A 16624-nucleotide genomic window follows, 5' to 3' on the forward strand; every position below is an offset into this window, starting at 1 on the left:
AAAATCATTCTTCAGAATGCACGATGACCCCCAATTTTTTTTAATTATTCTGGAAGCCATTGAGTTCTAGATATAAATTCATGTACACATTTGACGTACAAAATGTTGTGAAGTCACCAAATGGCCACTCAAATTTAAAAATTAGGTTTTTTTCTCTTTTGTCATAGATTATCACATTCAACTGAGCGCATCTCGGTTATTTTGTGCCAGATTTTCGCTAAATTTTTTGTATATGATTGCTCATTTAATTATCTTTCTCATATCTTACAGCTCTTCCGAATTAAATGTGACCTTGATGATTATAATTTATTATGAAAGCTGATGAAATGTAGATATGAATTCATATAAAAATTAAGCCTATCGAATGTTGTGATGTTATCATATGGCTAGTTGAAGTTAAAACGTTGTTTTTAAATTTCTTTAGTCGAAGTTATACAAATTTCAAAGAGCGCGCATTGCGCTTCTACGTGTCAAATTCTCTTCCAATCCTTATATTTATTTGCTCAATTAATTATCTTTCGAAATTGTCATCTTCGAGTTTATTTTGATAATTCCATCATACCAAAAAAATAGAACATGATGTGGGTCCCGTAATTTCACCTCTGCTACACTGTATATAGATATACAGATACTGTACATATTGTATATGACACATAATAGGTACAACTCAGCACTATAAGTGTATATGCATCATGTCATAGGATGGCGTACATCAGCTTTTTACGATCGCATGTTAACGTACGTGCATGTTTAAAAAGTGTTAATTTCATTAAAATGATAAAAATGATCACCTATAATTCGTCAAAGTGACGAATTAAACTCTAGTGATCTATTAATATTGTTCGTGGTCGATTATATAGAAGCTAAATTTCCAAAAAGGGTGATTTTTTTGGACAAAAATCACTCAAACATGACTTATAAATTGCGTTTTCAACTGGTATACAAGGTATTTCATCATTGTTTACCTCCGCCAAGGAGGTATATGGGTGTTTCCATAAATAAAGGGGCCAAGGTGTGACATTAGGGTCAGAATTTCAAAGTGTGACATTCTAAGTCTAATAATCAATTCTAAATAGTATACAGTATCATGTACTTGAACTAAAAAAAAAAAGCAAAATACACATTAAATCTGTTGTCTCTATGTAACAGCATTTATATAGTATCAACATGCATAGCAAATTTCACGTGTAACGGAGACACCAAAATCACATTATCTACCCCTCTTATAACTTATTATTAATAACCTAAAACTGTTTAAATTGGATTTTTTAAATAGCTTTTGGGAACATCTTCAATGCAGAAAAATATTATTTAAATCACACCTTTTCAAATTTAAAAAATAGCTTATGACATAATTATGCAAAGCCGTTAAAGTTGACTTAATTTCTATATAAAAGATTTGTAAAGTCACTGCTGTTTAAAAATTACATGTAAACAATACAGAAATGAACAGAATATACAAGTATATACATTTACTAGCAACAAGTCAAATCAGGATCATACCTCTATGTGGAAATAAAACAATATGGTTCATGAAATATAAATGGAAGATTTCACGTGTAACGGAGACACCAAATGTTCACTTTAACTCGTCACAATGTTTTATGAAATGGTTTGATATGCAGCCATTTTTAAAGTGTAACAAATGTGGTTACTACTGCATACAATTGATAAACTGGTAAAAATAGTATATCAAATACTATCTTTTAATCAATAAAACAATATAATTCATGCAATAAAAAATTGAAGTTTTCACGTGTAACAGAGACACCAAAAAGTTCACTTAAATAAGTCAACAAGAACTACTAGATTATTTTCAAAGTGTGACAACTGTAATTACTACTGCACACAACAAACTGCTAAAATATACTATTAATAGTCATTTACAGTAAAATCATTGAGAATACATTTGGATATACTTCACATTAACACTTGTTCAATCATTAAAACGTATAATCTATATAAATTTACGTAAGGGAAAAATTTGGTAAATCGCGCATTACTTCTAAAATGTTTACTCAATGGTATATAAAGTTGGTTCGTACTTTCAGTGCTGATTTTAACCACCTAATTTAATTTCAGTTATGTAATTTTTTTTTACGCTGAAATTACTGTGTATTCGAGAACCGTCTGTGGGCTGATGTTTCTTTGGTTGGTCTTTTTGTTGATGCGGCACCTCTATTTTTGGGGTTAAATGCAGTTTTCAATTGGAACGGTAACATTGTTGATAAACTGCTGATCTGTATAGATGAAAAAGAAAGAAAAGATTTGCCCATCTGGGTTAAATTTGATTCATCATCATATAGAAATATAAAGTATGTAATTAAGTATTTTTAATATAAATTATACAAATTTAAATAAAAATAAATATATCTATTATTATTATAAAATATGTTAGGCCTACTATACTAAAGAAAGTGTTTTCTTATCTTATGTTGATGGATTATAATATTTATTATTAATAATTATTAATTATAAAACAATAAATGAACACTGTATATATTTGTCTTTCTTGAGTTATGCTCATAAATTGATTTGACTAACTATTGCTTTCTTTTCAGATTATTAGTTTAAAATATTAATTTTATTCATCAAATATTTATTATTATCATTTTATTATTATAATAAAATTAATATGTTACTGATAATTTTGTCTTAGTTATACTGGGTATAAATGTTTTTTACGTATTATTTTTAAATGTTGTAAAATGTCTGTTGACTTTATTTCTCATTCTTTTATAATTGTTTTTAAACCACATCGAGAAAACAGTAGACTAGTTATAATGTTGAAGTCTATGGAATATATTTAAAACGAAGAGTAAATAAAGGTTCCCCATTATACTAAGCGCGATCTCTTTGTAGGGAGCCGACTAAGCAAGCGTGTGGGTTTTGGCCAACAAAATAAAGGTTCACCGAACCATGACCGAAATGATACCAGTCACCCCATTTGAGCACCGGGAGTCGCCGAGACCGGCAATCACGATGGTTTTCAATAAAAATTAAAAAATAAATGTTCATCAAACTGAACAGCTAAAAATAAACGCGATCTCAATTAGGAGGAGAATTTTATTAGCCAAGCACGTGGTGTTTCGGAAAACCCTATTAATAATTATCGTACATGGAGTATATACACTGTCGCTGTAGAAATACCGCCGGAGTCGCCGAGTCAGCTAAAAAATAAACGCGATCTCAATGTGGAGGAGAGTTCATTAGCCAAGCACGTGATATTTCGGAAAACCCTTAATAATTATCGTACAGACCTGTAGAAATACCAGTCACCCCTTTCAGCTTCGGAGTCGCCGAGCCAGCTAAAAATAAACTTATCGCAATGTGGAGCAGAGTTCATTGCCCAAGCACGTGGCAATACTATCCTATTACTACTGTATAAGTATTAGGAGAACCTATTGTTCTTTGTTGTTTTGATTTGATTTCGTTCATAATAAATTGTTATCCACAGCCTTGCGTTTATATTATACGTAATTGTTTTTATCAATTTAAATAAAGTTATTAATTATTATTAAATTTATAAAACCTTAGTATATCTTCCGTAGATTGTAATTGAAACAAGTTAAATATTCCCTACACATCAAGTGAAATCGCCCAAATATGATAGGCGCGCATACGCGACAACCAAGTTGCTTGGACTCGCTCACTATAGTGGAGGGTATTTTAAATGTATATTATAGTAAACATTTAATTCATATTTTATCTTGTCGAATAGCAACGTTAAATAAATAAACAAAATTATGTACTAATATTACACATTATTTTGTGTAATATGTTTTTTATTATAACTGAAATAAACCAAATACAATTCTTTTTTTTCCCACAGTAACAAATAGAATAGTCAAAAACGACGAATTTGTTTTTATTCTGAAAGTGGTTGTAAACTATGGACTTTTATCCCTATTTCTTGTGACAATAATTAAATAACTTTTTATTTTTCTGTGTCATATAGAAGCAATAACCAAATAGCAAACGCATAATGTAAAATTTAAAGATTTTATGGTAACTAATTGCTAATTATTTGCAAAATACTACACCAGTATAAGGTCTAGTACACTACGTAACAAGACACGGCGTATCTTCTACGATGTTACGCTGTAACCTGCCTAGTGGAAAATGTTTTGCAATTTTGCTCATTAATTTGTTAAATATTAATCAATTACAGACATATCTGTTCATAGGTATACATTATGAAGCTGCTATGAGATAAACAACATTCCTACCACATTAAAACAAATATCAACTATATAGTATCAACAAACTACCAACGTAACCGTGTCTTATTGTGTATACGACACTCAGTTTTTGACTATGATGTTGACGTTAGAGTACGAAGATAGTTTTGGCGTTTAATTTTCTTGTATTTTTCATTATAACCCACTATTTTCTAAATTCTAAAAACTAACAAAATAAAAATACACAAAACTTACATGCAATGAAGCGCGTAGAAGTTATTTACAACGTAACAGTTGAAACAACGTAACAGAGGGACACGAAAAGTCTCTACCGCTGTAACTCGAAATTAGCGCGGATCCTAGCGATGATTTTTTCGCCGAGACTTTAGTTCGCCTGCTTCTTGAATCACGTGACCTTCAACTTCAGAAATAGCTCTCGCGGCGTTCACCACCGATGGTCTATGAATAACTACGTAACGAATATACGAGACACGAAATGTTCTAAAAAAATAGTTTTTCGTCTGTAACTGACTAAATAAAATCGCCATTTTGTAGAACATTGTATAAGGTAAATTTCAGTGATCTGTTGTAGTGAATGTAATTCGATTTTCGTCATTATAGTGGTTCTTGTGTCTGTTCACTAATAAAGATTGTACTAACAACGTAACAAAGTGAGACACGAAATGTTACGTTGTGATGCTGGACGTCGCGGACCGTTGTGTGGAAAACAAAAAATCGTGGGAAATTGTAATTAGCTTATATTTAACCTTGCTTTGTACTCTATTTAATTGTGATGATAAAGAAATACAAAATAACTATTGCTGTACTATATTTTTTAAACTCTGATATGTCAGTGTATTTAAATGTCACACATATTTTAATAAAATGAGCTAGACACCACGATATATTTTTTTTTTTCATCGTTTTTTTTTGCAATTTTTTTTTTCCAACATGTAATAGTATTAACCCATATTATTGTTCTATCATATGATAAAATTATTTTTTAAATAACTATTACCAATTTAGAGTAAACAGCAAACTAACTATCACCAATACTAAAATACCCACTGGCCCCTTAATTTATGGAAACACCCATATGTAATCGGTAGCGTGTGTTTGTTTGTTACTTGGCCAAATTGAAAATTGGCCAAGTATGTTGATCTGTTTGGTTTGTTTGTTTGTTTGTTTGTCATCACTCTAGCGCTCACAGTTTTGATTCGAATGACTCCAAATTACTACCATACATGTCACCTGGTGCAAGGACGACACTGTCCAATTTTGGTTAAAATCTTGACAACGGTCCCAATTCTGGACCAGTTTTAAAAATTATTTTCAGACTTGCTAGTGTTAAAAGATAGGACAGAATTATCAAAAGCCGGTGTACAGTCTTAAATTAACAAGTTAACTAAAATTGCATTTTATCGAGAACTACTTCACCAAAAAACTTCATTTTTGTACAAGAGGCAAGAGTTATAATTTGTGATTTGTAATTTTAAAACATAAGTTGATTTAATATACAGGTTTTTTGATGCGAATAGTTTAAAAAACCTAATTCTTTTCAAATTCACCCGTGTGTTTGTCGCGTTGCTGTTCTTGTTAGTCGGCTGAAGCTATTGTTAGTTGAAAGGCTGGTTACATAACCTTTACACCAAACTCGTATAAACATGATTGTAGTGAAATTAGCCTAAATCACACAGCATAAGATATACACTTTTGGTGAAAATTGGGTCAATGTCAGGAGGCCAATTTTAATTTGGCCAAGTATCGCGCTATGCGCGAAGGCTAGTTTGTTTGTTTGTTTGTTTGCAGGATTACTCAAAAAGTAATCACAAGATCTTTACCAAAATGAATAGACAGATAGATATGTGGTCAAGGACCATTCCATTAAATTTTGGGACCATTTGGGACCACATTCCCAATTCTGGACCACTTTTTAGTATACTTTTTCAGACCTGCTAGTGTTAAAAGATAGGACAGAATTTTTCAAAAGCCGGCGAGCAGTCTTAAAGTAACAAGTAAACTGAAATTGCATTTTCTCGAGAACTACTTGTCATTTTTGTACAAGAGACAAGAGTTATAATTTGTGATTTGTAATTTTAAAACATAATTTGAATTAATGTGCACGTTTTTTTATGCGAGTAGTTTAAAAAACCTATTTCTTTTCAAATTCACTCGTTTAGTCTAATGCAGGAAATACTGCAGAGGCTAAGCCTACCATGCACAATCTATATGACTAAAGAAGTAGTATTTACCAGGCATCTTCCGATGAAAATCGTCGCGAAGTAATTTTCTCAAGAAACAAAAAATATGGAGAGCGAGCTTGATTTAATAATTTGATCCAAAATATAACACACTGTGATGTTCAATGTAAACATTTGACAACTTTTTAATAGACAACATAAAAAAAAGTTGAACAATATTTATACAATTTGATGATATGTAATATGAAGTCATCATGTCCATATATACCACATCACATTTTTTTGTCACATAAAGTTTGATAGTGTAGACAAAGCATTCCACCAGTTTTAGCCGTCAAATTTAGCTTCTCTCAATTTATGCAAAACCTGATTTGTCACGTTTAAATTTTCTTCAAAAGTAACGGTATGGATTCATCAAAATAATTTTTGAACACTGCAGGATAAACCTTTCAACAATTTTCTCATAATCCTACTGAAACTGGCACCTGAATTTACAAGACCAAAAGGCATAGTATTAAAACAACCTGTGATGTGTCACAGATGCAGTATACTGCTTAGCATCTTTCATAGGAATTTACCAGTAACCTTTGGTTAAATCTATCTTGAAAAATATCAGTAATTTGGACGCTAGTTCCGTTTCGCACCAGTTTTGATTTCGACTTCCTTTTGACTCCAAACTTGTTAAGCACCTTAGAATTGGGTCTCATAAGTACTTTTATGAAGAACAGTAACATTTTTGTTGCATTGACATTGACAAAATATATTAAAATTGAAAATAATTTGAAAAAAAATGCATTAAATATACGCATTATACTGAGTTTTTAGCTGCCTATTATAGCTGCTTTTTTGGCGCTCCATAGAAGCAACAACATTGAAAATAGAGTATGCGAAATTCATGAACTGATGTGCGAGAAACATATCTGTAAATTCATCAGTTTAAAGGATTTATTTGTTACTTTTTGTGTGATCTCCTTTGTAAAAGTAGTTTTGAAGCCTAATTCTAAGGTGTGGTATTCACAAAAAAGTTACTTAACAAATTTTAAGTCGAAATAAATGACAGGTGGGAATTGGAACTATTGCCGTAATTTTCTAATTTAATGAAAATTTTGCGCTGATCGGGCAATGGTTGAGAGTCGAAAATTGTTTTAACATGTAATTTACAAAAATCTACACAATAAACATCACTAACGTCAGATTTCTTTACTATATAACGGACTGGCACAGGGGCTTTCACTAGGTTCCAGTATACCTAACTTTATCATTTAAATCATACTGTCAAATTATAGAAACAGTGCTCATATTCGGAACATGATCTTATAATAAAGTACCGTATTTTTAGTTTTATGAAAAATTTTCTCTGGCGGGATTCTAACCTGCAACCTCTCGCTTACAGAGCAAGTATGATACCACTAGACCACAGAGCCATATAAATCACAGATTTTCATCCACCAGATACATTCTCTAATACAACAAACGCCCTCACAATCAGTGGAGGCTTAACTAGTCAGAATAAATTCTAACTTAATATGCAATGGTTTTCAAAATAAAATTTTGTATTTGATCAATTTCATTACTACTCTTTTGAAAATCTCTTTCAAAATAGAGAGCACACTAAATAACATTTTATTTTCTTCAGGTCATAATGGCATAATCTTTTTTCTGTGCGCAATATTCAATGATCTATGATATGCATGTGATATTTGTTATGCGGATAACTAATTCGTCACATTGACAAGTTCATGTCTAGTTAAAACTAAAAATATCCTTCGAATTAAGTACCTCACTCAAATGATCTCCGCCTCCCCACTCCCACCCTCTAAACACTATACTTTAAAATGTTATTAAAGTAGTTTCAAACCTGTTTAGTGGCGGTATTTATCGCTGTTGGTAAGTAAGTAATTGGCTTAAATATGTTTGAAATTAAGGCATATGTTTGGACTTAAAATAATAGTATTTAATATATTTTTCGGAATTGTGAGCACATGTAATTATAAATGATGATGATGGCTGTCCTGGGATACAGGACATTTAATTTATTTTTCACTAATTCGATAATAAACATTATCAACAGCAGTTTACCACCAGAGCATAGAGCAAATGCTCTATGATCAGAAAAAGGAACTAAAGTTCATTGACAATGGCCCATGGTCTAATCGGCATCTCTTTATGTGTTTGCCATACCAAAGCTAAAAGCTTTTAACCAGGTACGTACTTGTATATTCTATATTTAGATAAACAACCACCCAGTTACTTCTTTTGTACTAATTTGTAACACATCATCAACAGCAGCAGGTCTTTGTGAGAAGGGAATTGAGTTTATTGGCAATATCAGGTGGTCTACGATCGGACGACAACAGAGGAATTGAGTTGATTGACAATGTCACATGTTATCACCGACTACCTTGTGTACGTATGTGGCCATGGCGTATGCCGCCTATCCATGAGTAGGATTACCTACATTATATATTTAGAAACTGAATGATCATGGCGTGGGAAAATTTTCACCATTGTAGTCGTCATCTTGACGACCAGCTTTATCATTTTCCCGTATAGTAATTTTTATTTAATAAACAACTCCACATTCGAACAACCTTGCATTACAATTTCATTTTTTTAAACAGATTGCTTTCGACCGATACCATCGATATGATTTGATGGTGCTTTTAATTTTAGATATCATCTTTTTGTATTTAAAAAAATATAATAATTTTAGTCGATTGTATATTATGAGACCATCAGTAAAAAGAAAGTAGGTTTACCACCATCTCTAGTGGCGACAACAATACTGTAATTAATAATAAAGATAATTTAAGTAGAGTGCGTTGGTGGCGTACTGGGCGCGCGTGAAATTTTTCGCCCGCCTTTTACATTTTAAACCACCACAGAAGATAGACTCTGCCTTACTTTACATGAAATGATTACTACTGTAAAACAGTGTTTTGAACCATATTTTATACACATCACAACCTATAGCTACATAATATTGAACAGTCAAAACAAGGACTTCCGCTTGAAAACTAGCTAGGCCTAGACCTAGTAGCTCGTCCGTTTAGGCCTAGAGTATCAGGCTAGCCGAGGCCCTTGGTAGTTTTTGGTAGGCTTTTCAACTACTGTAGGCATACTACTTAAATTATAGGCTAGATCTAGGCCCAGGTAGGCCTATTATTAGGCATATAGGCCTATATGTATATTGTATTATCTATCCTATTTTATAAATTCATTAATTAGGTGATCATTTAGAATAAAATGATCCCCTATTGTTATTGTATGCAATCTTTATTATTTCTTTTTAGTTATCCGCATTCAGCGGATAACTCCTTGTAACTGTCCTGTTTCATCATCTTTTTTTTCTGTATTTTATGTGTCACCCGTATCTGTAAAACTTGCAATCATAACATTTCGTAACTTTCTCAACATATCGTCATTCATATGAAGTTGTGCAGCGAAGCTTTTCAGCATGTTTACAATTGCGCAACGTGACTTACGCGCCATTTTATGAATTTCACGTATTTAACATAGGTCAAAAACAAAATAACATTTTAAATTGAAACTTTGCAAAAATTTAATTTATATCATGCGCTAACTTTTTGTTTAAAAAAAATTGCGTGTTTTACACAAAGGTACGCGCGCATGCGCATTTAAAATTTCAAAATGCGCAAAATTAATTTCTAATCATATTTCTACGCGTTTCATGTTATTTTAGACATGTCAAAAATTCCCAGGCGCGCGCAAATTTATACGCGCGCGGTGCGCACGTAGCGTTAAAAACATATTTTTTTCGCGTGATTTATGCTTTTTCAGCTTTTTCTAGTAATTTTACCAACTTTTAAACAATTTCGACTTCAAATTACGTCATACGAGCACGTTGAATTGTACAATTTGTGCGCGTTTTTGATGAAAAGGTTCAAAAAATCGTAAAAATTATGCCTTTTTTTAAACAGTCGTAATTTCTAAACTACACAATCAACTTTTTGTGGATGACATATTCTGGAAGTTGATGAGTTGTAGATATCGGATCATGTATTAATATGACTAACCGGGCATTGTGACGGCATTGTATGGCCACGCGAATATAAAATTTAAGATTTTTGTATCTTTCGTCATAGCTCATCACATTTAATAGAGCGCATCTCCACTTATCCGTTTTCCATTTTCACTTCGATTTTGATATTGTCTAGGACAATCAACTATCTTTGGCACGAGTTAAAAAAAATTTATTTTTATGACGTCATCATGCCTAAAACTGTTAATTACGTGTGGCATTAATTTCACCTTTACAGTCAATTTTAATCTGTTATAGCTCGTAAGAATAAAATGTGATAATTATGATTAAAACGTTTTCTGGAAGCTATTGGATTGTAGATACGAAATCACGTGAAAATGTTGCCAATCGGATGTTTTGACGTCATCATATGGCCAGTTAAATAAAAAATGTCGTATTTTCATCTTTTGCGTCATAATTCTTTACATTTAAAAGAGCACGCATCAATATTTCACGTATTCAAATTTTTTCTACACGTTAATATGTTGTTGCTGAGATAATTTCCTACCAAAATTGCTACCTTCGCGTTTCATTTTAAAACCGCCAACATGTTAAAAATTGCAATAAATTGCAGGTCCCATAATTTCAATTATTAGGTGATCATTTAGAATAAAATGATCACCTATTGTTATTGTATCAAATCTTTATTTTTCTTTTTATTGTTTCTGTACACTATTTTGTGTAACAATTATCTCAAAAAGTTTAATGTCAATGATTACCAAAATTTCAGAATATCTTTCAAATAATATAACTTAATCCTAATGAGCTTTCCAGCGTGATCACTCATCCGTGACGTCATTTATACGCCATTTTGTGAAATCACATTATCAATCATATCTCCATAATTCATTATGACATATTAATGAAATTCACTACAGGTAAACTTCAGGTCAAGGGTAAAAATATTAGCAAATAAAAAGTTGCGCGTTTCAAGGTCATGCACGTGGAATCGCGCGTTAAAAATTTAAAACGCGCAAAATTAGGTTTTGATCAATTTAGAGCATGAATTAGGCCATTTGCGCGTTTCAAAAAATTACTGCGCAAAAATGCGTTTTTGTGCGCACGATTCTTAAAATGCGTAAAAAATAAAATTTGATGTATAAATCACATTCTACTCACAATCCTTAATACATTCACCAATTTTGAGTCCATTCCGACTTAAAATAACGCTATACGAGCACGTTAAAAATGACAAAATGCGCACACTAATTGTACAAAAGTGCTAAAAATGGTAAAAAATAAGGACTTTTTAAAATGAATATAACTCTTCAGAATGGCAGATGACCCCCAATTTTTTTAACTTATTATGGAAGCCAATAAGTTGTAGATACAAATGTATATACACATTAGACGTACAAAATGGTATGACGTCATCAAATGGCCACTTGAATTAAAAAATTAGAAATTTTTATCTTTTTGTGTGGGTTATCACATTCAATAGGGCGCATCTCCGTTATTTGAGCCCGATTTTCGCACAACTTTTAGTATGTGCTTGCTCAATTAATTATTCTTCTAATGAGTTGTCAACATTTTTATTTTGATGACGTCATCACGCGTAAAAACTTGAATAACCTAGGTCGTGTAATTTCAGCTACACCATACATTTGAATATCTTATAGCTCTTCAGAATTAAAGGTGACCTTGAAGATTATAACTTATTATGAAAGCTGATGAAATTTAGATATGAATTCATATTAAAATTAAGCCTATCGGATGTTGTGATGTTATCATATGGCCAGTTGAAGTTAAAAAGTAGTTTTTAAATTTCTTTATTCAAAGTTATACAAATTTCAAAGACCGCGCATTGCGCTTCTACGTGTCAAATTTTCTTCCAATCCTTATATTTATTTGCTCAATTCATTATCTTTCGAAATTGTCATCTTCGAGTTTATTTTGAAAATTCCATCATACCAAAAAATTAGAACACGATATGAGTCCCGTAATTTCACCTATGCTACACTGTATATAGATATACAGTATATACTGTACATATTGTATGACACATAATAGGTAGAACTCAGCACTATAAGTGTATATGCATCATGTCATAGAATGGCGTACATCAACTTTTAACGATCGTATGTTAACGTACATGCATGTTTAAAAAATGTTAATTTGATTAAAATGATAAAAATGATCACCTATAATTCGTCAAAGTGACGAATTAAATTCTAGTTCTACACTGTGTTTGTAATATGTATACATATTATCAATATATACTATTTGACACAAAATTGACAGAATTCAGCACTAACAACATATCATATTCTTCAGTTCAGGTCATAATGCCATAATGTTTTTCTGTGTGCAATATTCCAACGTATGACGTGCACGTGGCGTTTGTCGTGCGGATAACTAACTCGTCAAAGTGACGAGTTACATGTCTAGTTTTCTTTTTATTGTTTCTGTACACTATTTTGTGTAACAATTACCTCAAAAAGTTTAATGTCAATGATTACCAAAATTTCAGAATATCTTTCAAATAATATAACTTAATCCTAATAAGCTTTCCAGCGTGATCACTCATCCGTGACGTCATTTATACGCCATTTTGTGAAATCACATTATCAATCATATCTCCATAATTCATTATAACATATTAATGAAATTCACTACAGGTAAACTTCAGATCAAGGGTAAAAATATTAGCAAATAAAAAGTTGCGCGTTTGAAGGTCATGCACGTGAAATCGCGCGTTCAAAATTTAAAACGCGCAAAATTAGGTTTTGATCAATTTAGAGCATGAATTAGGCCATTTGCGCGTTTCAAAAAATTACTGCGCAAAAATGCGTTTTTGTGAGCACGATTCTTAAAATGCGTAAAAAATAAATTTGATGTATAAATCACATTCTACTCACAATCCTTAGTACATTCACCGATTTTGAGTCCATTCCTACTTAAAATAACGCTATACGAGCACGTTAAAAATGACAAAATGCGCACACTAATTGTACAAAAGTGCTAAAAATGGTAAAAAATAAGGACTTTTTAAAATGAATATAACTCTTCAGAATGGCAGATGACCCCCAATTTTTTTAACTTATTATGGAAGCCAATAAGTTGTAGATACAAACGTATATACACATTAGACGTACAAAATGGTATGACGTCATCAAATGGCCACCTGAATTAAAAAATTAGGAATTTTTATCTTTTTGTGTGGGTTATCACATTCAATAGAGCGCATCTCTGTTATTTGAGCCCGATTTTCGCACAACTTTTAGTATGTGCTTGCTCAATTAATTATTCTTCTAATGAGTTGTCAACATTTTTATTTTGATGACGTCATCATGCGTAAAAACTTGAATAACCTAGGTCGTGTAATTTCAGCTACACCATACATTTGAATATAGCTCTTCAGAATTAAAGGTGACCTTGAAGATTATAACTTATTATGAAAGCTGATGAAATGTAGATATGAATTCATATTAAAATTAAGCCTATCGGATGTTGTGATGTTATCATATGGCCAGTTGAAGTTAAAAAGTAGTTTTTAAATTTCTTTAGTCAAAGCTATACAAATTTCAAAGACCGCGCATTGCGCTTCTACGTGTCAAATTTTCTTCCAATCCTTATATTTATTTGCTCAATTCATTATCTTTCGAAATTGTCATCTTCGAGTTTATTTTGAAAATTCCATCATACCAAAAAATTAGAACACGATATGAGTCCCGTAATTTCACCTATGCTACACTGTATATAGATATTATACAGTATATACTGTACATATTGTATGACACATAATAGGTAGAACTCAGCACTATAAGCGTATGCATCATGTCATAGGATGGCGTACATCAACTTTTAACGATCGTATGTTAACGTACATGCATGTTTAAAAAATGTTAATTTTATTAAAATGATAAAAATGATCACCTATAATTCGTCAAAGTGACGAATTAAATTCTAGTTTTAAATTATATATGCCACTTCACTTTCTTTGTTTTTTTGAAAATAATAGGTATCTAAGAACTAATGGATGATGCGGTGTTTCAGTCAGATGAGAGGTGGAGGTGACTGTTGATCTGATCGGACCTTTTTTAGGCTTTTCTTTATAACAATAGGCCTAGCGCAATCATAATTTTTAATTTACAGTAATTAATTTTGGGGAAAAATAACCAATTACAACGATTTCAGTTCTATTGTTAACTCATATCTTAATTGATCCTCTTTCTTAATTACATGCAGTGGGACCACAAAAAATAACGGCAATGAAAAACGTAGTGGGATGGCAGTGAAATCGCAGTGGAATAAAATAAACTCATGTGGGATACAAACCGGATTGCAGGATTATAATAAAAAACGTGGTGGGATGACGTCACCGCATCCCGGTATTGCAGGATATATAAACAAAAAGTAACTGGGATGCCAGCGGGAATCCCGACCATAAATCTCACAGTGGGATCCACGACAGGATCCACGATCATAATTCCCGTAAACTGTATTGACATGCAATCTAAATTAATACTGGTTTGTAGATACAAATTTATGATTAAACTCTGTGGTACGGAAAATGTCTTTGTTCTTTGCTAAATAATATTCGGGTGGCGCTTTTTTACCATGAATACTTTTTACTCACCTCTAAATTGACAATTTTTTAAAATATTACTCACCGATCCAAAATAGTAAACTATTTTCATAACCAAAAATATACATGTCACTGAGGTGGTGAACTAAAAATAAGGAAAAGAAATCAATCTTAAAACATCATAATGTATGGACATGTACTGTCAAAACAATAAGTTTATAAATATGTATTCATACAATAGTGGATTGAAAGGTAAACAAAAATTGTGTTTACCTTACCATACCCAACCAATCATTTTTGCCAACATGGTTTTGGCCGGCAGACTCTCATATTTTGTATTTGTCTCCTGGTTTTCAATATTTTCTAAATGATTACAGTAGAAACTGTATAATTTATAGAAATTTATGATATTTAAGCAATTGTACAACCATCTGCGGTCATAATTTATTGATTTTTTTCCCTCACATAGCCACCACATTATTGGTCCTCGTAGTTACGCAGATACTGGTGGAGCTCATCTAGACCGTAAAGGGAAAATTAATAAGATTGCAAGATCGTAATTTTATTACAGTATAATTCCAATTCATTTTCTCACTTACTGCTACTGTAAACCAATGATTGCTTCGGATGAGGGCATATGCTAATAACAGACATATAACACGACCAGCAGTTAATAGTACAACATCAAACATGGATGTTTTAATAGTAAAATGGTTTACTTGGCAATCAAATGCTTTTTTCAAATCTCCAATTCCACTTGTCTAAAAAATAGAATATTTCAATAATAATTAGACTTTACCAGGCCAATATTAATTTGTGTTGGCCTATTTAACTATTTTATTTGTTTTACAAGGAAAAAATACATTTTGGATATTTACGGTACTGTATATGTCGGTCTACAAGACGTACTTTTGACACGCAAATTTTACCTCTAAATTTTGGGTGCATCTTTATACACAGGTCACTTCCTCACGCACACACCCAAACATAGTTACAGTACTCAATAGCCTCAATACAAAAACTAGTCCTCCTACCAACCAGTCTACTCAATGTAGGCCTAGCTAATTAGTCTAGCCTGTCTAATCACGGTCAATCACCACATTGTGGTAAAGAGTTTAATAAATATTATAAATTTTCATTCTATGTAATTAATATTTACAGTACTTGAGATTTTCTACCCAGCCCTTGTTAAACCCACAAATGTGAAAACGTCCACAAATGTGAAAACGACCACAAATGTAAAAACGTATCACCCACAAATGTGAAAACGCATCACCCACAAATGTGAAAACGCATCACCAACAAATGTGAAAACAACCACAAATGTGAAAACTCATCAGCCACAAATGTGAAAACAACCACAAATGTGAAAACAACCACAAATGTGAAAACTCATCAGCCACAAATGTGACAACAGCGCCCACAAATGTAAAAAAATAGAGACTTTTTCGCCCACAAATGTAAAAAAAAATTTTAATTTAGTGCTAGACTCAAACAATTTTGATCGACTTAATACATATTATACTATTGCTACTTGTAGTGTGTGGTTGTTAACTCGTTGGCTTACTGTTATGTACGTGTAGGTCCAAGTTGATGTTCAATGTTTTTTTCGTGCGTACACGATACTACAAGGTCAAGGTTATATAGTGTCGTCGGCTATATAACGAAAGTG

The 16624-nt window shown here is 32.0% G+C and overlaps 1 protein-coding gene across 6 annotated transcripts in view; it reads right to left on the reverse strand.

Moving 5' to 3' along the window:
• The window catches only part of LOC140040715 (stAR-related lipid transfer protein 3-like), a 147014-nt gene that overhangs the window by 121492 nt on the left and 8898 nt on the right, over positions 1 to 16624 (reverse strand). For 5 of the 6 annotated variants that reach the window (XR_011842759.1, XR_011842760.1, XM_072086852.1 and 2 more), the window contains exons 3-4: positions 15552 to 15713; positions 15038 to 15097 (exon numbers count right to left, since the gene is read on the reverse strand). The exons of the other annotated variant lie outside the window; for it this stretch is intronic. Coding sequence is in view for 3 of the 5 variants with exons in the window: in XM_072086852.1 (XP_071942953.1) it covers positions 15038 to 15097; positions 15552 to 15713 (222 nt within the window). In the remaining 2 variants the exon portion in view is untranslated. The remainder of the gene's footprint in view (positions 1 to 15037; positions 15098 to 15551; positions 15714 to 16624) is intronic. 6 annotated transcript variants of the gene reach the window in all.

The sequence above is a fragment of the Antedon mediterranea genome, chromosome 2 (genome assembly GCF_964355755.1).
Source record: "Antedon mediterranea chromosome 2, ecAntMedi1.1, whole genome shotgun sequence".
Taxonomy (NCBI): domain Eukaryota; kingdom Metazoa; phylum Echinodermata; class Crinoidea; order Comatulida; family Antedonidae; genus Antedon; species Antedon mediterranea.